General features: G+C 40.8%; 2 protein-coding genes across 8 annotated transcripts in view; both read right to left on the bottom strand.

The window, feature by feature from the left end:
- LOC119029137 (transcription initiation factor TFIID subunit 4B-like) overlaps window positions 1-7,473 on the bottom strand; it is a 33,889-nt gene extending 26,416 nt beyond the window's left edge. For 3 of the 7 annotated variants that reach the window (XR_005077911.1, XR_005077910.1, XM_037115760.1), the window contains exons 1-7: window positions 7,228-7,472; window positions 4,553-5,035; window positions 3,839-3,954; window positions 3,615-3,713; window positions 3,131-3,259; window positions 1,490-1,612; window positions 1,037-1,126 (exon numbers count right to left, since the gene is read on the bottom strand). Coding sequence is in view for 5 of the 7 variants with exons in the window: in XM_037115760.1 (XP_036971655.1) it covers window positions 1,037-1,126; window positions 1,490-1,612; window positions 3,131-3,259; window positions 3,615-3,713; window positions 3,839-3,954; window positions 4,553-5,035; window positions 7,228-7,234 (1,047 nt within the window). In the remaining 2 variants the exon portion in view is untranslated. Of the gene's footprint in view, window positions 1-1,036; window positions 1,127-1,489; window positions 1,613-3,130; window positions 3,260-3,614; window positions 3,714-3,838; window positions 3,955-4,552; window positions 5,036-7,227 lie in introns of those variants that run through there. The other 4 variants (XM_037115761.1, XM_037115762.1, XM_037115763.1 and 1 more) reach the window with 2 other exon arrangements.
- Window positions 7,474-10,504: 3,031 nt separating this feature from the next.
- ddx10 (DEAD (Asp-Glu-Ala-Asp) box polypeptide 10) lies at window positions 10,505-24,535 on the bottom strand. Its single transcript, XM_037116018.1, has 2 exons — window positions 23,059-24,535; window positions 10,505-12,121 (listed from the first exon to the last, which is right to left on the bottom strand). Exons 1-2 carry the CDS (start codon window positions 24,400-24,402, stop codon window positions 10,970-10,972), a joined length of 2,496 nt encoding a protein of 831 aa, XP_036971913.1. The 5' UTR covers window positions 24,403-24,535; the 3' UTR covers window positions 10,505-10,969.
- Window positions 24,536-24,557: the final 22 nt, after the last annotated feature.

The raw sequence follows: 24,557 nt of genomic DNA, 5'->3' as shown, positions 1-24,557 counted from the left end.
AGACGCTGTTTTTCGGCAGAAATGTGAGGAGGAGTCGGTAGGACAGAGGCTTCTCCATGTATATATGCAGTATTGTTTTCCTCATATGAGTTGCCAAAGACAGTTACAGTCACTACGTTACTTTTGTTTGGTCAGGTAACGTTGCTTTGTGGGACATTTCTCTGTATTAAGTTGCGTGAAGGAACTGTGTAGTTAAAAAACGATCTGATTGACAGGCTCTTGATACGCGAAGACGACTTATCTGTTCACAGTGGTTCAGTTCTCCAATAATATGGCCCTGAGACTCCCTCCAGAGGCGTAACAGGGCTGGAGTGAAATTTCACCCCTCGCCGCCTCCGAGAGATTCACACTGAGACGGAGGTGGGGAATTGGCGTACTAAAGCCACGCCCAAAAGTAAGTGTGAATGGGGCTACTAATAACTGGAGCTCCAACTCAGTCATTTCATTCACCCAAAAAATGATAAGACTTCTGGTAAAAACAATCTGTAAAGGAAAAAACTTAAAAAGGAGAAACTTATTCAGCTGAGCAATGTCCAACTATGAGAAACTACTTTATGTTCAGATTAAAATTAATTTGCCTTTGTGAAAGAAGTTTTTTTGCCTTGATCTTGATCAGATTCCTTAAATATAGCATATCTATAACTGCTAAAGCCAATCAAAAACATTTATCTATGAAAATGTTTATTAAAAAAAGTATCTGACACATAAATAACAAGCATAGCCTTCCATGTGACAATTTTCCCACACATAAAAGAGAGCAGCATGTTGCCACATTTGGAGACTGATTTGAACTAAAAGGTGAAGTTCAGTAAAGCTCAGATCAGATTTTGTTCAGCTTTACTTTATTCAACACTGATCCACTAGAAGATGCTCAGTTAAGCCCCGATATTGATCCCTTGGATTGGCTCGGGATGACCCTACTTTAAAGTCTAAAGTCTACGGTCTTGAGTTGAAAATCAGACTTGTAAATTTTAGAAGATTTGCAGACACCCAAAGAGGACACAATAATAATAAGTACTGTTGAGTCTCCGGTCACCTTGAGGAAAGGAACCAAGCAGGGTTGTGGGGTCGACTTCAACTCACGATAGAGCTTCTCTGTAAATTCCTCTGCTTCAAGCTTTTCCTCCTGCAGAATAAGAAAAGTATATATACTTAAGGAAAGAAGCATTTCATACATTTTGATGTGACTCCCTGCCCACCCCCCACCCAAAAAAGCAGTGAAGTTAAAACTGATAAACATTATGCAACTACATATGGACATTATAAGAAGAGGAGCAGGGATTTGATCCAATAATCTTAGCTCAAGCTCTGTTAACTAGCTTTTAAACATAGGGATTATTTTAGGTCTACTTGCTAGCAAGTTTTTCTTTAAATTGGTGTTAAATTCTGTTGACAAGAGTAGATATGACACATGTAGTCCTAGTTCTCCTCTAATCCACAGGAGGCAAGCATCTGTAATGCATGTTTAAAACAAAGACTGAAGACATACCAGCAGACTCCTGACCAGTGCTCTGACATTGTTTGCCATGGTGGCAGACCTGGAGTCACTAGATGCTAGCTTGATCAGAGTCACCAGGAAGTTCTTGCACTTCTTCACACTTTCCAGGGTCTCCTGTTGGTGAAATGACAGCCAACAAATAATCTTCATAAAAGTCAACTTGGTCAATGACAACTGGTCTTATCCCTCTTTGCCAATTTGCAACTGATGCATCAGTGTTTATGAACCAGCTATGTGGATTCCTTGTACAACTGCAAGTTGTTATCTTACACCAAAACTCAGGAAAAAATCATTGATTTTCAGAAGTGTATTAAAAGTAATATAACGCTTATTCATACATAAACTAGGGACTGACTATATAATGTAACGATATTCACTGCCCAAATCACTGATGCATCAGTTGTGGCAAAATTATGTAACAGTGAAGGGAAAACTACAACTGAAGACTACATATCCAGCACAGATAATAAATTGGAAGATCAAAATAAGATCTTTAGACAAAAGTGTACACACGGTAAAATATACAGAGAAGAAGGTCAGCATGAATAGTAAGTACTCCTTCCTCCAGCCAACAAATGTAAAAAAAAAAAAATGTAAAAAAAAATGGAACTCCACTAGTTTGAATATAGCTGCAATTCAAAATCCATAATTAACCACGCACGAGCTAAGCTGGGTTAATGCATTATTTGGACCACAAATAGTGTGGTATGGTAACTGCTGCCTTAAGTAAAATTTGCAAGCTTGTGGTAATAAAACACCAAGCGTCGCACACAATATGCTTGGTGTTCAAATAGTTCAGTTGGCAATGACAGAGATGCAAAAAGACTACTCGTTGTTCTCTTTTCATTCTTTGCCTCTTTCCAAAAAGTACTGACCTGTTTGTATTTCAATGTCACGAGGAGAAAAAAATTGAAAGAAATATACACTGAATATAGGCAACATTATGCAACTTTTTTTTACCTCAAAAGAACAGCTTCAATAATTATTTTATGGTACAGTGTCTTGGATAGGGTGGTGTCTATCACACCCACTCTGCCCCCCTATTGTTTCTGCTCTATGTTACTTCAGTGAGATGGTGGGATCACATCGTACATAACTGATTACTTCAAGATACAAGTTTTCAAGACATAACATTGTTTTGATTGAAGTTAGCATCTAAGATGTGTCTGACAAATTGATACAGACCAAGACAACTAACTGTACTGGCCACAGCATCATGGAAGTCATGGTAATCCAGCTTGGATTTGACGCTGACTCAGATGGGACTCAGTCATAGTCAAAGCTGATAGCTTTCCCTGCTGTCAAACTTTAATGTGAGGATTCTGACCATTCCATAATGATCTCATTGCTGCTATGTATATAATCAAACGTGTATGTTCCATGATTGTGTAGCATGAGGCAGTTCATAAACTTTAATTTCACTATGCAGCCATGTTTTGTAATAGCAAATAAATGACCTTGAACCTTGTATCTGTAATGACAACACAGCTATTAAAATGCTATCTGCATAGGTGATGATGGGGCTGTTTGTTGAGGGCCTCCATGTTTTCCACTTTCACAGTGAAACTGGTTCTCTTAGCTGAGTGAAATTCAAACTTGATGCAGGTTCAAAGTAGGAGGAGCCGGACTCACCTGACTAAACGTGGCTGGTGGCTCTATTTTGGTTTTAGTGATGACCGCCTTCATGCGAGGCTGGCTCCCCTGCTCACACACAGCACTGGGGATCTGGACTACAGCTGGTTTGGGAGCTACACCAATCACCTGAGGAGAAATACAATACATAATTTATAGTGTCAGTAGACATGCATGTACGGGTGACAAAAACAAGACTAGCTTGAGCTGGATGTGGTTGTGGGGAGCAGCAGGAGACAAACTCACAACAAAGATTGTAATTGTGTTACTGCCCTTAAACCATTATGCACCTGTTCATCTCAAAGGAAAGTTATTCTGGTGGCATTTTGCTTCTGGCAGTAGTCAAACAACTGCAGCCTAACCCATATATAAAATGTGTATAATCATATAATGTATAATCATTATTTATGACAGGTGAGCTCATTTGCAGAAACATAACATGACCTGCCATCAGAGATTTTTAAGTGTAAACAAGCTCTTGTACCTTCACCACAGATGTCTTCTGAACTGGTGCTGGTTGGAAACCGTGAGGAGCTGCCATCCTGATCACTGTCATCGTCTCATGACTTTTATTTCCAGAAAACTAAATTCCAGACGTGATATCTAATTAGAACACACGCACACGCACCCACACACACGCGCACCCACACACACGCGCACACACACACACGCGCACACACACACACACACACACACACACACACACACCTGTGGGGCCAGTATTCTAGGAGCTTGACCAGTGACACCCCTTGGTCCCTGTTGTGCCATAGCCTGCTGAGATACCAGCATCAGCTGACCATTGTCACTGCGAATCAACATCATACCTGCCAGAAATCAGAAGTCAGAAATCTCTTACAATTGTACTTCATTGATGAGTTCTCTATAAAAAGCAAGTGCCCTGTGTAATCATACTGTGTGTATGAGCCTCTTCATACCTGGAATTAATATCTGTCCTAAGTTATCAGATCACAATTGAACAGCTCTGAGTCTGTCAGTTGACACCTGGCATTATGATGCATCTTTACATGCATCTCAAGTGATCACTTTGTGATGAGAGCACACCTCCATGTTCTATATGCCTATAAATACAAACATCACTAGGACCAACAGACACTATGTTTTTTTACACAAAGGATGAAAGAGCTTAATGTATAATATTAGTCAAATTTACCAGGAGGCCAAAAAAATTGTGTTTATGTTTTCTTCTAATTCAACAGCTCACAAAATTCAGGGATTTTTTTAAGGGGGTCCTAGGGACGTTCTTCATGGGCACCAAAAAAGTTCACTATATTGTTTTTTTTATTTTTTTTTTTAAATTCATTTAACATGTTTACTGTCAATAAAATGTTGTGTTCTTTCATAAAGTTATATGAATAGAGATAACAACATCGGATGGATCACTAACAGTGGCCTCATGCTCACCTGCTGGTATCTGGATATTGGCTGGGAGCTGAGGAGCCACAGTGACTGTCTGTGCAGCTGCTGCTCTTGGTACAGTTATCAACACCGTCCTTCCTGGGGTTGTGGCCTGATTCATGGAAGCCAGCTGGCTGAAAGCTGTTTCTTTTGCCTGCGGTTGGCCTTTTCTGTTTACTCCTCCTGCGTTGGCCACCTTTGCCATCACCATGACAGAAGAAGAGGTGGTCTGTTGTGCTGGGACTTTAACTGTAGGGGAGGAGGGTTGGTGGCCCTGGCTGGTGGGGATGACTTTAGGTGGTGAAGAGACAGAGTTACCCTTTTTGACACATGCAGTAGCAGGTGGGTGTTGCACAGGAGTGATAGGCACACATTTCGCTGGAACCTGTAAAATCTTGACTTGAATAGGGATGTCTCCATATCCTGCTGCTCCACAGGATTCCAGCTTCTGGGCTTCAATAGACACTTTATCTGTGGCCATAATGATTTCTAAGTGGAAGAACAGTGTGATTTTATTCGTAAGAAGAATACAAAAGAAAGAATTGATTTCTTTTCTGAATGCTCTAAATTATGTCATGCTAAATTGACCTAAGGTATGATCGGTACCCATTTGGGAAAAAAACAACAACCAAAAAAACCATTTAAAACACAATGACAGATTCCATGTTCTAGGGGTCTGCGCCGACAATTTAACCACTGTAACTATGCACTTTTATCAGCCGAGTTTACCTATGTGTTGTTGAAAGACTTGCTAGTTACACATACAAGTCAGCTAGCCAAAAGATAAAACCATATTTAAACTTGACTTCTGTTCATCTTGTTTGGTGCGTGCAAGCTCTCCCAGCGAACACACTGAGAAGACGTTCACAACTGGTTCAAATGTTAGAGCTTGTTCAGCGAACATCTGAGGTCGTTCATTAATAATTCACAGTAAGACCATATTTTCACTAGGATTCATAATGCTGGCTTTGAGCTGAACATTTTGAATGTGGTTCTGTTAGTCGGGCTCCAAGATGACAATACATTTATATTTGCATATGAATAATTAAACTTGCTATAAAAGCAATACCAAGTGGAATGGCATAGACGCTGCGAAGCTAACAATGTGAACAGGCAACGGGACATTTAATTATCTACCACAGCAACGATGGAAACTCAGGACCTGTTCAGCTCATGAAGTTGGCCCACAATAGGCTGCTCATGTGCTTTACAGCAGTAAGTGCAATGTTTTATTTTACGTTAATGTATGAAACTATTCCTGTTACCAGTGTTGGGGAGACTTAAACTACATGTAGTTGAACTACATAGCTTAACTACAATTTGCTGTAACTTGCTGGTAGTTAAACTACCTTCATATTTTGTGCTGCATCAAGTATTTCAACTACTTTTTGGGTCATTGTTTATAGTATAACTACTCAATTTACAAACTACAATTTTGGCCAATAACATTACGTATTTTTTTCATTAAAAACCTATATAATATAATATAAATTTTGTTTTATTTTTCTTTGAAAATAAGCATGAAATATGTCATGACATGCTAAGCCAACGCTGCCTCTGATTGACTCGCCCTGGCAGCACTCAGATGCTTCACAGAGTGGGCCTTTGTGCCAAGGAAGGCAGTGCTCATATGCACATCATGGACAACCCTCCTGCTACCCCCTAACGCACCAGCCCAACCATGGCCATATTTGAGCATGTACATGTTGGATATAGATGCATCTACAGACACGACCTACGGAACTGGCTGTCTGATAAAAACTGCTCATGTGTCGTGTCAACAAGCAATTCTGCCCTGGCATCTAGTTCTAGTGCCTCAGTAGTTCCTGTGATGTTGACCAAAAATGTCAGCTTTTGTTCTTCCAAATAAAACTGAAGAAAAAAAATAAATTAAAATAAAACTTGAGAGGCATATTTCTGCTGGCATGTGATTTTTTTAATTTTTTGGTTATTATAAGCTATTATATTTTGTTTCATAAACACCATATGCTGATTTATTTAACGCTGAGTATAATGAGTATAAGTAGATGCTAAAGCTACTTTTTTTTTTAGCAGTATTTTTACAAACTACATTTCTCCAGTTGTAGAAATGTAGTTTGATGAAACTGCCAGGCTGAACTATATGTAGTGCTACAAGCTATGCTTGCATAGTAGCTTCCCAAACACTGCCTGTTACGATGTCCTTCAGCTTTATATAGTTCAGTATAAGTGACATTTTGCATGAAAAACGTAATGCACTGGAATGTCGTCTTCCTGTATACCACCTTTTCACCAGCTAGCGCAATATGTTCTCCGAGAAAAACCTTTGCATTTATCACTATCGTCCTTCTTTAAACCTGCAAACAGACTAGTGTGGTTTGTTACATGTTGATGTTGATTCACATGTTCATTCAGACCATCAACCACAAACTAGTAATCTACGTTGAAATCCTGGTTAGCGCTCACTGGAACGTTTGTTAATTTACGAACTTTAACTAGTGTTTCTGCTTGAGACAAGACCAAGTTCCACAAACTTTTAACCTAAATGTCATCATTCAAAGACACATTTAACGTAAATTGACATTGCTATGCGTTTCGTTTATATGGCAGATTTTCGAATGGAGTTATTTTAGCCAGAATAAACTGTTCTGGTTGAATTATCGTTATGCGACGTTTGTTGAAATGACTGGCGTCTACGTTACCGTCCATCAAGACTCATATCCACCGCGCAGACCGGGAGAGAGGGGCGAAGGCACGCGCTCACATCCTGTGGCTGTTATTGATCCTGGGTCAGTGCTGCGTTTGTGGCACAATGTAAAGATGGGCTTCACGGCTGAAAAAACAGAACAACTTTGATTGTGATGAACCGTAGATGACTCGGGGCCCGTTGCTCAAAAGTAGGATTAAGTGACTGAGCTGAACTCGATGAATCCAAAACAAGAGCGTCCAGGCTTAATTAGTTGCACAAAGACCGAGCCGACACGGATTCATCAAGCCAGGTGAAACCAATCCTGGATACGTGCGCGCTCACGGCTCTCTCAAACAGACCCCACCACCGATCATAGAGTCACTGATTCACCATGGCAAGTGGAGCGGCTTACTTTTCCCTGCCAGAGGCAGAAATCCTCATGGAGGCATAGGAGGAGGTAAAATTCAGCTATCACTAAAGTAGAATGTTTGGTCAGTAGTTTGGGACTCTTGCCTTCCTGCTTTGCAGTAGGAACAGAGGAGAACATTTCTGGTGTATGCAGATTGTGTGACTCAATACAACTCTCAGTACAATCAGATAAATGTTTATATTTTCTGGAAATCAGAAGATTAAATCACAACGACCGTATAGCCTCATGTATGTAGTTTTTCACCCCAAATCCAAAGCCACACCTGTGAGTCTACAGCTGTGGAGAAAAATTAGACCTAAATGTGGGACTATGAGGGAGACAGTGAGCAGAAACCACCTAACTGTCGTGATGTAGTTTTCACTAATATGGGAATGATAGTCAAAAATGTCATTAAAATGCAGAGTTTTATATAGAACGGCATCACATTTTTTTTGTGCAGACCCTGAATCAGGGCACAGCGCCTTCAGAGCTGAGGCATGACTCATCGCTGCCTCAACTCGCCGTTCTTTCATGTATTTGAACAGGAAATGCGTTCATTTAGCGATTTGAGCATAGAAATGTTGAAATCATGCAGAAAACAAATTTATGGAACAGTCATGAGCTTAAGTCCGACTTTGAATGAATAAACCACAGCAGGTTTTATTTATATTATATAATATAAAAATAATATTTTTCAGCCTCCCCTGACTGCACGTCATTGATACAGCGCATCCACATTTGTAACATTCAGTAATTTGCGTCCTTTAGATACACATATTGATAACGATGTATATTAAAATGGCAAACATATGCAAGACCCGTGCATTCAGACCTTTTTTTTGGATAAATAAATTAAGCCACTTACTGTTGTCACGATGGTAAAAAGCTGAAAATACCTGAGGCCTTGGGGAGACGCTAAAAAACTGTTTTTTCTGGTCCTGAGATTGGAACAGGTGCCTGAGACTGGAGGCTGCACCGGTAGCGACTCTCACACGTTTCTTTCAACCACAATTAAAGTCTGAATTAAAAAAACAAAACAAAACAAAACGTTTTTCTTCTGGTTCTAGGTTACAAGACTGGTGCAAGCCTTGTTCAGCCCAAAGGCTGAAGAGCTTAGACCCTGAATATCCCACATGCATATGACAGGAATTTCATGACAGAAGAGACACAGCTTAAATGGTAACTACTGGATTACCACAGAGATACAAACATTGAACTGTACAAAATGTGTTTATTGCATTTTGTAAATTTCTGTTTTGTTTCTGTGTATGTGAGTGCATGTGCAGGTTTTGAATGTGTGGCATATGACAATATTGTTAGAGCTGACCTCAGCTGATGAGCATTTCTTTCAACACTATAAAATATTACATGTTCTTTATCTATCTGTAAATTATTCCTGTTTTTTTTCTTCAAAAATAGTTGAAAGATACATTTTCTTAGTGAACCACAGTTGAATAAACACACTGAAACCTGGGGATTAAACCAGGTTTATTTGAAGTCAGTCTTGGAGCTTGTTGGAATATTTCAACAAAGAATCTCTACACGCACCAAAGGAGCACGGACTCTGTGAGAGGGTATGAGGACATCTTACATTCTCATGAAAGAAATGAGGATGCACAAAGAACAGATGTGACTAAACCTAACCCTCTTTCTACATACTCAGATTTCATGATACTAAGAATCACTTATGACAATTATGAATAGGGTCATGGTCCAGCTCAAGAACTCAAAAACATGCAAGCTCTACTCAGAAAGGCCAGACACCAGCCAGGAATCGAACCCCTGACCAACTTGCTGTGAGGCAACAGGGCCCAAGGATTATGATTTCTCTTTTCATTTTTAAGCAGACCACACATAAATAAGTGAGACATTTTATTACATAAACTGATAAAATGATACATGTTTACCAACTGTCCTGACATCAAAAATATATTTTACTCATCTGACAATCTCCAATAAACCATGTATAGTGTGTATTATATATATATATATATATATATATATATATATATATATATATATATATATATATATATATATATATATATATATATATATATATATATATATATATATATATATATATATATATATATATATATATATATATATATATATATATATATATATATATATATATATATATATATATATATATATATATATATACACACACACACACATATATATATATACACACACACAATAACACAATGGTATTATTTGGTGAATTGAGTCTGTCTGTTGTATAGATATTTCCCCAGTTATGTGTGGCAGAGAAGACAAAACTACTGCCATTTCATTTAGCGATTCAGTGAGTAAGAGCCATTTCTTCCTCACGTCACGACATCCCTACTTTGTCAATATTGCAAGTTACAGGATCAGTGCCGTTTCTGAGAGCAGAGCTGAGTGGGGACAATATTTGTAACCTCCCTAAACAATGTGACCATCAGACCCACTTTAAGAAGTGGCTGGTCAGGTTTAGAGTTTCAGATTTTTAAGAATTAACATATTAGAAACATGAGGTTTTTTTCATTCTTCACACAGCCACTTCAGTGAAATATTACAACTGAGTGCAACAAGGAGAGAATGTATGGTTGCTCAGTTTGCATGCTAAATCATGAAACAACAATGAGAGTTGGTGGAGAAAGCTCGGGGAGGCCAGATCCTTTTTGAATTGGATAAGGCTGTATTTTTCCTCAAACTTACAGACATCATCTCCTGGATATGATGAAAACTGTGTGACAATCAGCTCCCAAAGAATTAGCATCTCTTCTTCAGCAGGCACATTATTAATATAGTTTAGAGTTGATGTTCCCAGTTGCCTCTGTGTTAAACAAACATGCAGCTCTTTTATGATGCATTGTGGCTGTACTTAATATGCTCTAAAGAGTCTGTCATCACCTAAACATCAATAAAACCAATCTCACAGCACAGATGTTAACTTCTGTTGAACATGTGAGCCGCAATCAAATTTTCATTCAATGGAAAACAGAAATACATCTCCACCTGTTGATTCACATAGGGCCAATATTTTTAGATTTCCTCTTTGTTTGGTAAGATATGGTACAAAATATGCAGAGTATTCATTTATTTATTTTACAAATTATGGGCATGGCATGTCCTCAAACTTATGGGGATACAACATTAAAATGCTGTACCATTTTACATCAGTCAGTTTTCCAATGTGAACACATTCCAGTCTCAAATGGGTAGAATTAGCATGTAGTCTTGAGTTTGTCTTATGATGTTCTCACTGAACTTTGCGGTTACAATCTAACTTTAACTGATAACGTCATTATATCTGTAAACCCTCCATGAATCCCTCAACTCCTCTCCTTTTTGTCTACCTCTGTCCTCCTAGCAAATGTAAGACTAACTGCTCGTCCTCAGCCAGAGAGAGACCTGTGTCTAGGGCTGTGTGCTCATCATACAGATGCCTCACTTTCTTCCTCTTCTCTGCTGTGTGCTCCTCTTGTTCATCACTGCTTTCACTGATGTGCTGACGTTTAGCGGACCTCATCTGATCCTCATCATTCTCGGACTGCAGTTTGTCAGGATCTGGCAGGGTGCTGGGGTCAAACTCATCTTCGCTGTGATTTGCCAGGTACGCCACCACCTCGTCCTCCTCTTCAGATTTCTGTCCGTACTTCTTGCTTGCCTCCCTCCTGGCTGCTTTCGCTTTCAGCCTCTCCTCTCTGTGTTTAGCTTTCACTTTACGGCTGTACTCTGGCTTGTCAAACTCCTGGTCCTCACGTTTCAGCCTCTCCCTGGCCTTCTCCACGTTGATACCTGACACCTCCTCCTCCTCTTCCCCTCCCTCACCTGTCACTGCACATTGGACTGGCGGCCACAGCTGCACACCCTCTCCCTGTTCATTGAAAGACACTTTGGTGTTGACTTGGAAGTTTCTTTTTAGGACCTTTTTGGCTTCTTTGAACTTTGTATCCTTCCCCATTTTCTTTTTGAATGTTGTAGCAGGTTCCTCTAGACTATCCTCTTCTTCTGTCAGATTGAAGACATCCCTTCTTTTGACTGTCAGCAGGTCCAAGTCTCTTAGATCATCTTCATCCTCTTCACCAAGAAGTGGTGTCTTGGGTTCATCCACCAGTGTTTTGTTATCACTTTCCTCCTCATTATCTGAATCTTCTGACTTGGAGGTCTGACTTTCCTCATGTGGATCTTTTCCTCTCAGCCGTGCCTTAAAGCTCCTAAGCTCCTCCTCTTCTTCAGACTGCTCCTCTCTTTGTCCTTTCTCAGCTCTCAGTGCCTGAGCTTTATTTAAGAAGCGCACCCTCGGAGCCACAGCGAGGCCCAGAGAAAGTGCGTACTCCTCAATCTGGAGTTTAAAGACATCAAACACCTCTTTGTTCTTCATCAGGTAGACTGAGCGCAGGTAGGAAACAAAACACCTCTGAGCTCGCTCCTTCTGTTCCTTCTCCTGAGCAAGGAAGGCCTCCAGCTTCTGCTTGACATTCTGCAGTTTTTCCGCATTCACCTGGAATAAGACAATGAAATGATTACAGATGTTTTCTACAGCTCTTTTGTTGTTATGACAAACTCTCAAATCCTTATGTTTGTGTTACAGCTAAAAAGGTACCCAGAGAAACTACCGCTATGGAGCATGATCTTGAGGTGGTATTTGTGAGCATCTCTCACGCATCCCCCCCCCACAAAACTCTACAGGTTCTCTTTCACTCTCTCTAGATTTATTGATGTGTGAAGCATTTGAAAATGGCGGCAGGTGTTTGCAGCAGCTTGGCAGGTACTGCTGCCACGCCCCTGGAGACAGCCTGATCATAATCAAATTACACGCAAAATATGGGTGTCATGGCAATCGGGTTTGAAAAGCGTTTGTCTTGGTCCTGTGCCTATTCGTGTTAACACAAATGTGGTTAAACTGGTCTGCTGCTTGTAAACACTCTTATCTGCATGTCACCTCCCACCAGCAAACCCTGCTGTTGCACTTGATTCATAGAGTCAGTACAGCCTATACTCCGACCATCTAGATGACAGGGTAGCATCTGCCAGGTATAAGCAACGTGAACAGCGTGGACAGAGAATGGCCCCTCTACCAGCAAAACAGGTTTACTCCATCTTTCTCTGTACTGTCCTTCTGCTATGCGGAGACGTCCATTTAAACCCTGGACCGGTACACTTTCCGCAACCACATGTGGATGTTTGGTAATCAGCTGTTCCCCATGGACCCGCAGCATGGCCGGTGACCTACTTTTGTGACGCTCATCCCACAGGATCACAAGGTAAAAATCCTCCGACAAACTCTGTGTCTGAACATGACATCATCCAAACGCTGATAAAAGCTGGACCATGTACTAAGACAAATGCTTCACAGACTACCACGGTGCTCTTCATACAACAGCAAACAAAACTCTTTCAGACTGTAAACCACGTGAGCATGGAACCCCAAAACAAAACCAAAAGGCATCGTTGGTGGACATTTAAATATACGTAGCACCATATCAAACACTGAACAACTTGAACATTTATTAACAGACTCAAACCCCAATTACTTGTGTCTAATAGAAACTTGGTTATCTCCTACAACTCCTTTATCTGTATCTAATGTCCCAGGCTATAAGATATACAGACGAGACGTATGTAAAGTGAAAGGCGACAAACACGAGCATTGAGAACATTGGTTGTGTAATAGGCAGGAGAGTAATGGTGGACCGCTCCTCAAGCCTGCCTGTTAGGTCGCACTTGGGGATTGACACTTTGTCTGCCATGACGGTGGTGCGCCAGAGATGCGTGAGTTGTCCAAAAACCTTCTTTTTAGTACGTAAACTCTGTGTACACAAACAATGTTCTTGAGTAGAGACCCTGGTGATACTACGAGGAAAGTTTCATGTCGTATCGAGCCTTTTTAGTGTTTTAAAAATAGAGATTTTGATGCTAGTGTAAGAGTGCCCCTGTACCCCATTGAAAATTAGCTTGCCCAAAAATGAAACTACAGTAAATCTTAAAAGTGCCTCTCTCATTGTAATTACGCTTTTACACAAAGGTTTGACTCGTATTCAATCACAAATAAAGCCTTGGTTGCTTTTTGGCGAGAGTTTCACTTTAAATTGACTTGACAAAGCATGCAGGAAAAAGCTCAAGGATATTGCCAAAACATCAGATAATACAAATGATAAATAAACCCACAAGAATAACAAAATCTTCTCAAACCCTACTGAATCTAATTATTTTCTTTTTTGACAAATAAACCAGATAGGATAACTAAAACATACGACCTGATTACTGGTTTTTCATATCATTATTTTACTCTAGCTGCTAACTACATCAAGGTATAGGAATCAAATCTCACTGAAAAATAACCCCAGTATATCTTTTATTCCAAAGAAAGTTCTTGTATTTATTGAAAATGAAATAAAACAAACAAATTGGAATAAATCATGTGAACAAGCATGCAATGATCTAATGTCAGCTTTTAAAGATATTTTAATGAAATATACAAAAATAATGGCCAGCAAAACAGAGTCTGCCTTGGTTTAATAGCAATCTCTGGGACTTAATGAAAAAAAGAGATGCCTCCCTAAAAAATGTCTAAAATCTGGCTTAATTATTCATCATTTAACATATAAGGATCGATGAAATAAAGTCATAATACAACTTAGAAAGGCAAAAGCAGATTTCTTCCTTGAAATTATTAGAGATGCCAAAGGGAACACTAAAAGACTATAGAAAAGCACTGACAAACTAACTGGAAAGGAAAAGCCTAAATATGATCATCAGAGCATGAGAGCGGAGTGGAGCGGAGTGGAGCGGAGCGTGCGAAATATAGTCGGAGCACAGAGCGGGTTTTAATCAAAAGGCCAGAGCGATGGTTCCATTTCGCTCCAGTTTCTTTTCGATACCGCTCTCCATGAGTCTGGGGCATGCACAAGTCCACACAGACTCACGTGTGCCTTCAAGGGTTAGCCTACATCAGAGGTCATTCGTTGAGAGATGGAGTTTGTAAAATATTTCCAAAAGCAAGCAGACAGGTCATATAGGTGCAACGTCAGGAATTGCTCCCTCTTTTAAATATGAGCAAGCGTGGAGCGATTTCACCGGAGCTGAATGAAATTTTAGATGAGCGGAGAGCGGTCTTTGACTGGAGCGATGGAGCGAAGGAGTGAACACCCACGTAAGCGGAGAGCAGAAATTCTCGCCGCTCAGCTCCGCTCACATGGTCTGGATAGCATACAGCTTAAAATAAATGGAAATATTCAAGATGATAGCCTAGCTGTCGCTACAAATTTTAATAATTATTTTTTAAATTCTGTGCAACTATATATTTATGGGTCCGAATTTTCCACAGATCCACCCTCAGCACTCCTTGGTTAGTGACAGTTCTGCCTTTCGTATAACACCAACAAATGATATAACGTTTGGAAAGGTCCTCTCAATTTTGTCCAATAGTAAAGCAAAAGACATATGGTCTTGATACTGCATCTCTAAAAAAATAAATAAATAATCATAAAGAATCTATAACCTCCGCTTAACTAAAATAATAAATCTATTAATGAGAGCACTTTTCCCAGTGCCTTGAAATCTGCTATAGTAACCCCTGTGTATAAATCTGGTGACAAACAGGAAGTTAGTAACTGTAAGCCTATTCGCATCCTGCCAGCCATTTCAGAGGTCACTGAAAAGGTTGTAGCAGACAACTAATTGCTCATCTTGATTCCAGGGCTTTTTTTTTTTTTTTTTTTTACATCCTATGCAGTTTGGCTTTAGGAAAAGACATTCAACCGAAACAGCATGCTTCTACTTACTTGAAGTAACTAAAATAAACCTAGATCAGGGAGGAGTGGTGGGAGCAGTTTTTCTTGATTTGCGCAAAGCTTTTGACACGGTTAATCATGACATACTTTTAAACAAAATGGCATGACCTTTCCATAGACACGCAAAATTGGATTAAATCTTACCTGAGTGGCTGACATCAGTGTGTGCGGGTGAACAATACTTTATCCCCATTTAAAACATGCACCCTGGGAGTGCCGCAAGGGTCAATTTTAGGGCCACTGCTTTTCAGTATATATATTAACGACCTATCTGTGTGCAATGATTTTGATTTAATAATGTATGCTGATGATACTGTTGCATATACTCAGTTAATTTCATAGCAACCTCAGTTGCATTTTTCCCCAAAGGAAATGCAGAAGGTTGTGGAATGGCTAAACAACTCCTATCTGATTTTAAATGTTGAGAAGACTGTAACCATTGACTTCTGGGTTGACCACCTGCAAGATGGCTGTATAAAAGAATCTCTCCCGTCAAACCCTGACGAGATATCCCAGAGAAACCCCGAAAACTCTATTTTTGCATCAAACTATTCAATTTTGAAAGGGGTTCTTAATGGCAACCAGAAATAAACCCAAGAAGAACACAGCAAGAAAAGCAGGACAAGTCAAATCGCCAATGCAACCCAGAGGCTAACGTGAGTGCTAATGCTCGTAAGATAACAGAAGCAACCATGTCTGGCAATGAGAGCGTTCACTTGGAAACGATCCTCCAGGAGTCGAGAGGTTTTCATCAGGACAACAGAGCAGTTGGATGAAATAAAGCACCGGACTGGATGAGGCCGAAGGCAGGATAACAAAAGCGAGAGAATTGAGAATACGGAGGACATCCAGAAAGAAATGCTTAAGCTCCGAACTAATCTGGAAGAAAAGTAACCAACCAAGAAAGCCAATCCAGACGGGACAATGTAAGGATATATGGCATACCAGAGGGAACAGAAAAAGAGGCCTCATCTATGATCTCCCTTGTGGAAAAGTTACTCCGGGAAAACCTCGACATACCTGCGGATATAACGCTGCAAATCGAGAGAGCCCACCATGCACTTGGACGGCAGCCACTGGAGGATGCAAGAGCCATCCTAATAAAAGTCCTTAGCTTTAAAACTAAGGAAACCATACACCGCCTGGCATGGCAAAAGAGAGGTTTCATACAGCACGGGAAGAAGGTAAACCTGGATGATGACTACGCCCCACGTATTTTTCCAAAGCACAGGGAACATGCAGAAATACAGAAGGTTTTGAAAGACAGACAAATCCCGTTCCAGACTCTTTACCTGGCTAAGCTTAAAGAGCATATTGCAGGTTAATTTTTTTTACAAAATGCATGTGTAATCTGGTCCAAAAATTACCTTTGAAAAGTTGATTGAGGATTTAAAATGCTATTCAAGACGTTAGGGGAGATATTTAACCAAAAAGTGACAGTTTGGAGCAAAGCGCCAAAAATGGGTTTTTTTTCAACATCGCGTCATATTACGTAACGAGAGAGAGTTACATGCTAGCAGCTGCCATAGCTCAGTGTGGGAGTAGGTACGTTGTCAGTCAGTCAGAGCGGTTGTGTTGTAGTGAATCAGTGTGTTGTCAGTAGTTTTGGACTGCGTTAATTTACTATGAACATGGTAAATTATTGCGTTTGTGGAGGTTGCACAAACTCCAGCCTGTCAGAACACCGAGTCCACCGGTTTCCTAACAGGAAAAAAAACGGTGCTATCTTTCGTGCCTGAGTCCGTTTTGTGCAGCTGAAGAAACGGGACTTCTCCTCTGCATCAGCTACAAAAAACGCGGTCGTGTGTGGCGCTCACTTCAGACCGGAGGATTATCATCCAAGCGACCTGTTGGAGTTCAACGTGGTATGCCGAAGCAAGAACCAGGTGCGACTGACCCCCGGTGCGGTGCCTTCGGTTCCCACAGCTTCATCCGGAGCGCTGTCAGCAGTAGCTGCTGGTGCTGCCGCCGGCGTGCGACACGGTCAAGGATCAGGCAGAGACTCAGCTCGGCGTAAACGCAAACTGCGCACTGTAAGTCTTGTTTCTAACATTTGTTAACTATCTACTTACTCAACATAATGATTTAATTCATGAGAAGCAATGTGACTTGTATAGGTTGTTTTCAACTGCCAAGCTAATAAGCGGGCAATGCCAGCTAACGCTAGCTTACGCTAGCTAACTTTAGCAACTTTTTTTTTTTTTTTAATAGAACTTGTCTTATGCAAAGACACTCGGTTTGAAGTTGCTCAAACCAGTGATGGTGAGGTGTGTTATGCCGTTAGCTACCCACGGTTTCGCCAAGGTGGCTGGGTAGTTCGCCCTGTCAAGGAAAAACCATCATATGGTTAGCCGTTTCAGTCAGTTCCTAAATATGATTGTGTCAGTCCGTAAGTGAGTGAATGTGATCCAAAATTTTTTATCCTTCCCCCAGGCTCTACTAGAGCACAGCGCAGTTCTGTCCTCCTCCGCACCTGCGCCCCTTTCCCTACAGAGAATCAACAAGGATGAGGCTGTTGGCGTGTACCTTGCACAGCATTCACGACTTAATACAAAACGTTTATGCCCCCACAGAGGCTTGCATACTTAAAGTACACACACAGTGTTACTTTCTATATTTTTTAAATGTATTTGGCACATCTGCATAAAAGTTGCAATGTTGTGTTGTACAGAATGTGCCTAATTTCAACTTTATTTATGAATATAATTTGAGATTTACGTTTGTTAGCAGTCTTAAACTGCTGCTGCATGCAGGGTTAACCATCATATGCAGATCTGCTTGAGATTGTACAAATGAAAAATCAGACATTGCTTTTGAATTTTGTTTCAACAGAAGTATTTAAAAAACAAACAACAGAAAAAATGACGGTACCCTTAACTTCTTAAAATCTTAATTTATATTTTGTTGCACAACCTTTTGAGCCAATCACTGCAGTCAGGTGATTTCTCTAACTCTTAGTCAGACTTCTGCACCTGCAGACTCCTCATGAGCAAACTGCTCCAGCTGACTCAGGCTCCTTCTCGCGACTGCATGTTCCAGCTCCTTCCACAGATGATCAACAGGATTTTAGATCAGGGCTCATAGAAGAAGCTACTTCAGAACAGTCCAGTGTTTTATTCGCAGCCATTCCTGGGTGTTTGTAGATGCTGTGTATGATGTATATATTTATATTTGTATCTCCAGCTTTGTCTCATGTGTCCACAAACTTTCTGTGAGAATGTCCTTTGGTCTTTGCTGAAACTTTTTGAACCAAAACTGAAGCTTTTTTTTAAGTCACATCAGCTCTTTGTACACAAATGCAAAATGAAACATACAAGAACACTGTACCTACTGTGAAACATGGATCAGGCTCAGCTATGTTTTGGTTCTGCTTTGCTGCACCTGGTACACAGTGTCTTGAATCTGTGCAGGGTTCAATGAAATCTCAGGACTATCAAGTCATTCAGAGGCTAAATTTGTCAAAAGTGTCACAAAGACCAGTGTAGGTCACAGGTCAGGGGTCATCCAACAGGGTAATGACCTAAAACACACAGCAGCAACAAACACTCAGGAATGGCTGCGAATAAAACACTGGACTGTTCTGAGAGAGACTTGGTAATTGTGATTTGTTTTTTATTATTAATTTCCACCCAAATGAGGCCATTCAAACCCTTTATAATCTCCTCCTTCCTCTGGAAACTGCTTTCTAATGGCAGACACAACACAAGCAGGTAGAGGCTTTCTGATGTGCCTGCCCAGAATGCCATAGGCCCAGTGGACAATCTGCCTGTATGCAGTGTATCGGTATTGCCTGGGGATAGGGACAAAAAATTACTATGGCGGGGACACAGGTAGTAATGATTTATTATTTTTTTTTGCATTTAATTGTTTATTTATTCATTTATTTATAGCTGTATAATTTTATACATTTAAAATTCTGTGTTGAGCCATATTAACTTTTGTTCTGTTACACATATTGTACTAAATGACAATGACATACATATAAGCCACTTGTACTTCTTATATGCGTGTGTCTGTGTGTATATACTGTGTGAATTATAAACATTTTCAGTGTTTGTAAATACTGCAAGGAAGATGCTCATTCTACTTCATACTTATTAAGTCATACAAAGTGATGGTGGCTTTCAATATACTGCACCGTTTACCATTATTTATAAAACTATTACACACACACACACACATACATATAGTGTTAAGAAAACAGAATAAGTGAAAGAACTCAGAGTAACAAATTATTTCTGCCCTAAACCTACTCGTGTCTGCTGGCCTGGAAAGGTCCATGCTCCTGTCTGTAGTGCGTGTAGGCTATCTGCAGCACATAGGGATTGAGGCAGCACGCCTCAAACCCTGGGTGCTGTGTTAAGCACTGCAGTTCTATCCTGGGGGCAACGGTGTCCACTAAGGCCCAATAGGCATCTACCTCCCTGAAGCACATACTCTCCTCGGCTGTGGACATGGAGTCGCATTTCCCACACAAGCACCTATCAAATAAAAGGTGTGTCGGGACGGTGTTTCTCTCGCCTTTTTCTCACTCTTTATCGCAAACGAGTATGAGACAGGACGTAAACAAGTTCTTTAGTTTCTGTTATTGGCACTGCAAGTGTCAATACTCAGGGCTGTATTAGATAACCAATGCTAGTTTTTATTGGCTGATGCATGATCGTAATGTGTACGATATTGTTATATGAGCACAGCATTCATATCCGTAGCTAATGCGTATAAGCTAACACCGGTCTCTCGCCAAGACACCTGCCCTACTCTCCACTGATTTTCCAGGCACCACAGCTCTATCTCTCTCCTCTGGCCATTAATTCGTCCCCCAGTCTCTCTCTGCTCTCTGTGTTGCACAACGGGCTCGTAGTCATATGGCTGTGGTCCGTCGTATGTGTAACTGTACACATCGGGGTCAGAGCCGGCACCAGAATCCATTGTTTTGCTATTGTTCAAATCGACCGCTCTCCCTCTGCGTACATCACTTCCGGTCAAGCGTTTTCAAATGCGGAGGTAACATTTTTTCACAAAAACGGCCACCAAAGCCTAAATATGGCATGTAAAAATATATTTTTAATAAAAAAAACACATTACAAATACTACATAATAATAATAATAATAATAATAATAATAATGATAATGATAATGAGGTCAGGACCGAGGCGCTTGCGCCAAGATCCACACGGGAACCCTGGGTCTTACTAACTACTATACATTTGTCCATAAGGGGGTGTTCCAAAACTTTGGATCCCTACAGGAAAAACTGGAAAAGAGCGATTTCTTTAGGTAAATTCAAGTCCCACACAATTTCGTTCAGAACTTGAATACAGCATTGAAAACAGAAGACTTCGGTATCCCAAAACTAGTATTGTCAGCATCTAAATCCACAACATGCAGCAATATCATCTCCAAAACAAATGTATTCTTCAATATAAATCAGATATCTCACTTTATATAAAAAGGAAATGGGAGGAAGAGGGTAATTTTAACATTGAAAGAGTTGGCAAAGAGTGTGTGCAATACAATGGAGTTCAACTAGTTCGTCCACTTGGCGTGAATTCTGCTGGAAAAATATTGTACCATTCTTTATTATGCTACAGCAAAAAGCACATTTTGGAGCTGTGCTGGAGGCTCTGTGGGGAAAACAATGCCAACCACTTCCACATATTCTGGAGCTACCAGGTACTTATCCCCTACTGGCAAGAAAAACAAACATGTTAACAGTGTATTTGGTTGCAGTATTCCTCTTGGATATGATACTATTTAAATGGGTGATATCCAATTGTACAGATGGAGTAATAACAATAAGAAACTTGCTCATATACTTCTGGCAGCAAGTAAAAAAGCTGTCACAAAGATGTGGCTAAAATCAGACCCACCAACTACTGAAGAGTGGATAGAAATAATACATGAAAATTATATTATGGAGCAACTATCATTTTCCCTCAGGATCCAAAAAGAAAAATTTTACCTGATTTGGACCAAGTGGACTGAGTACATAAAACCAGTTGGCTTAGATTTTAATTGACTTGACAATATGTTTGAAGAGGTTTTGACATAATTAACAGATTTACGTACTACTGGACATCAGTAAGAAACGATGTGTATGCAAGTTTCTGTTTGATCTTGTTTTATGTATGCATGTATGTGGATTTATGTAGATATGTGTGTGTAGGTATATAGGTAGATATGCAGGTGTGTGTCGTTGGTTGTATTCCTTGCCATAGAAGTCTGGTGAACCATGGAGTCAAAAGCTTCCAATGTTCGACTAGACATAGTTAACTATGCCCTATTGTTTAAAAAAATAAAAATACTTTGGAAGGGCAACATTTGGATAATTGAAGAATGAAAAGACTCAAAACATGACTTTGTAGTAGTAGTACAGCTGTAACTGAGTGAGACGATATGTAAAAATATTTGAAAAATCATGTATAAAAAAAAGACTGACCATGTTTTTTACAAACAGGAGCAAACTCAGGGATTGTCCTGAAATCTTAGCAAAAAAATCAAAAATGTGGATGAGTTCAAATATTTAGGGGTTACCCATGATCAAACTCTTTATAAAGTTTTGAAAATCATGTTAAAAATCTGAGTAACACACTGAAATTTAACCTCATAAACTACACACATAAGAAACTCTGTTAGTTAGAAACTACTGTTGAAGCATCACATCTTTGAATGCAATGATTTTCCCACATCTTTTCTACTGCATGACAAGTTAGACTCAGGCATGTAAAACAGCCTTAAAACCACTTGAACCATTATTTAAAAGCGTCCTTAACATTCACAACAAAAAAACACCTCAGTATTATCATTGTCATGTACTCACCAAATACAGTATTTTAAATCTTGAAAATCTAATGATGCACACAAATGTATGCCTACTGTTTAAAATCATTCATAATACTACAGCTCCTCCTTTGAAAAAATGGTTACAATCTGCTGAAAAAAAAAAACAAGAGCTACCTGATCAGTTACCAGGGAAGAGTGCAGTATTCCTAAATGCAGGGCTTCATTTGGCAAGTCATCTTTTTCTTTTGTTGCCACAAATCAATGGAACACACTTCCAACAGAGCTGATTACATGTGCAGATTTTAAAACACTTTCATGTCACGCAAAATGTTGGATGCTGTGTGTGTGCGTGTGGAGAAGCAGCAAACGGGTGGAACGGTGGAAACGTGGAACACTTTTCAGCACTGTGCATTTCGTATGTACTCTACGCTCTACTTTTAGTACAAATGAGATGCACGATAGCCCTCATGCTTATTTAATGCCATGGACGACTTCTGGATCACTGTCTGGTGCGGGGGACTGTGTTGCATGCGCAGAAAGCAGAGGCAAATTAATTGCCAATTATTTTGATAATTAAGTAGTTCAAATAATTATTTTTAAGGAAAAAAAAACTACTCAAAAGTCTCTGATTCCATCAATAATGGTAACAGTAAGTAGCATTATATTTGACCTGTGTGCTGACCTTTAAACTGCGAGTTAAACATAAAATGAATGCTGCAATTCAATACAACAATAACAATAAATGCAGCCCACAGTTGAGTTGTCCAGTACTGCTCTGTGGTGGATTTCATTACACTGTACACCATCTATTTTTCTGCCCACTGTGTGTATAATGTGATGCTGTGAATGTGTGAGCTCTAACCTGGATCTTATTGATGGGAACCTTCTTTTCCTGCAGCTGGCTGACCATGCCCTTCTCCTCTGAGGGGAGCAGCAACAGCAGAGCCTCCCCCCCCTCTTTGTACCTGGCGGTCCGGCCCACCCTGTGGATGTAAGTGTCTGCATCTTCCGGACAGTCAAACTGCAGCACCCAGTTGACCGCAGGGAAGTCCAGGCCTCTGGCGGCGATGTCAGTGGCGAGGAGCACAGCATTCTGCTTTCGGAGGAAGTCATTGTAAACCTCCACTCTCTTCATCTGCTGCTGCTTACCGTGCAGAGCCAAGATGGGCATGCCAGGTCTGAGGCGACAAAGGACCCTGAAAAGGTATTGCACCTCCTTGCAGCAGGCAAAGAAGACGATGATCTTCTTCTTTAGGTGGTTCCTGATGAACGAGTAGAGCATGTTGACCTTGTGGTGGAGCTCACACACTACGTAGCTCTGCTCGAGCGTGGCAGGAGTGCTAAACTTGGCCTTCTCGTGAACCCACACGTACTCTGGGTCTTTGAGGCTGAGCCGGGCCAGGTCTTTAACGGACTTGGTCTGCGTGGCGGAGAACAGCAGCGTCTGTCGAGACTTTGGAAGATTTTCCACGATGGCGTTGAGTGTGTCCGCGAAGCCCATGTCAAGGATGCGGTCCGCCTCATCTAGGACTAGCATGTGGAGGCTGGAGGCGTGGAAGGTGGCTGTCTCGTCCATGTGCTGGAGCAGCCGGCCTGGGGTGCAGATGACAATATTGGTATGGTGGATCCTCTCCGATTCGCTCTTGAGGTCTTTACCGCCGATGACGAGCCCCGCGGAGAACTCGTGGTTCTTGCCCACCTTGCGGAGGACTTCGAATGTCTGGTAGGCGAGCTCTCTGGTCGGGGATATAATGAGAGCACCGAGGCCGTCCACGGAGCTCCACTGCTGGCGGTACAGACACTCCAGCACCGGTACGAGGAAAGCTAAAGTCTTGCCTGAGCCAGTCTTTGCCGCGCCGAGGACGTCTTTACCTCGCAAAGCGAAGCCTATAGTCTGCCGCTGAATCTCCGTGGGCTGTCTATACTGAGCCTCCTGCAAACCTAACAAGGTTTTCTTTGAGATGGGAAAGTCTGAAAACTTGACAGCCTCCTTGATATTTATGTCGGCGTACCTGCTAACAAGCCTTTCGATGTACTCCCGTTCGACCTGCCACTCGGGCCTCTTCCTCTGTGCTCTCTCTCGTTTCACTCGCTCTTTCGTCTTGTTGTACTTTTTCTTCCATTTCTCGAAATTTTTGACAGGGTCGGTGTCGTCTTTCACCTTCGCGGGTTTACGCGTCTTCCCGAAGGAGCATTTTTTCTCCATGGTTTAGGACAGAGAAATAATATAGAGTTGAAACCATGTAAGTGCCACCTTTTTAATAAGCAGCGTGGAGACCCTCGTCGTCGCATTAAGGATGACGTTTCGTGACGTTTCATCACGTGTTCTTCACGCGACACGGCTTCTTCTTCTTCTTGTAC

The sequence above is a fragment of the Acanthopagrus latus genome, chromosome 11, assembly GCF_904848185.1.
Source record: "Acanthopagrus latus isolate v.2019 chromosome 11, fAcaLat1.1, whole genome shotgun sequence".
Classification (NCBI taxonomy): Eukaryota; Metazoa; Chordata; class Actinopteri; order Spariformes; family Sparidae; genus Acanthopagrus; species Acanthopagrus latus.
Note: the sequence above shows the minus strand (reverse complement) of the source record. Positions and strands in the feature narration are given on the sequence as shown.

Bases quoted from the DNA above. Each gene is read 5' to 3' on its own strand.
- ddx10 (XM_037116018.1), bottom strand. From the start codon at position 24,402: ATGGAGAAAAAATGCTCCTTCGGGAAGACGCGTAAACCCGCGAAGGTG. The intron at 12,122-23,058 runs GTTAGAGCTCAC...GTCTTATTCCAG, and splicing joins TTCCCATCAATAAGATCCAG to GTGAATGCGGAAAAACTGCA.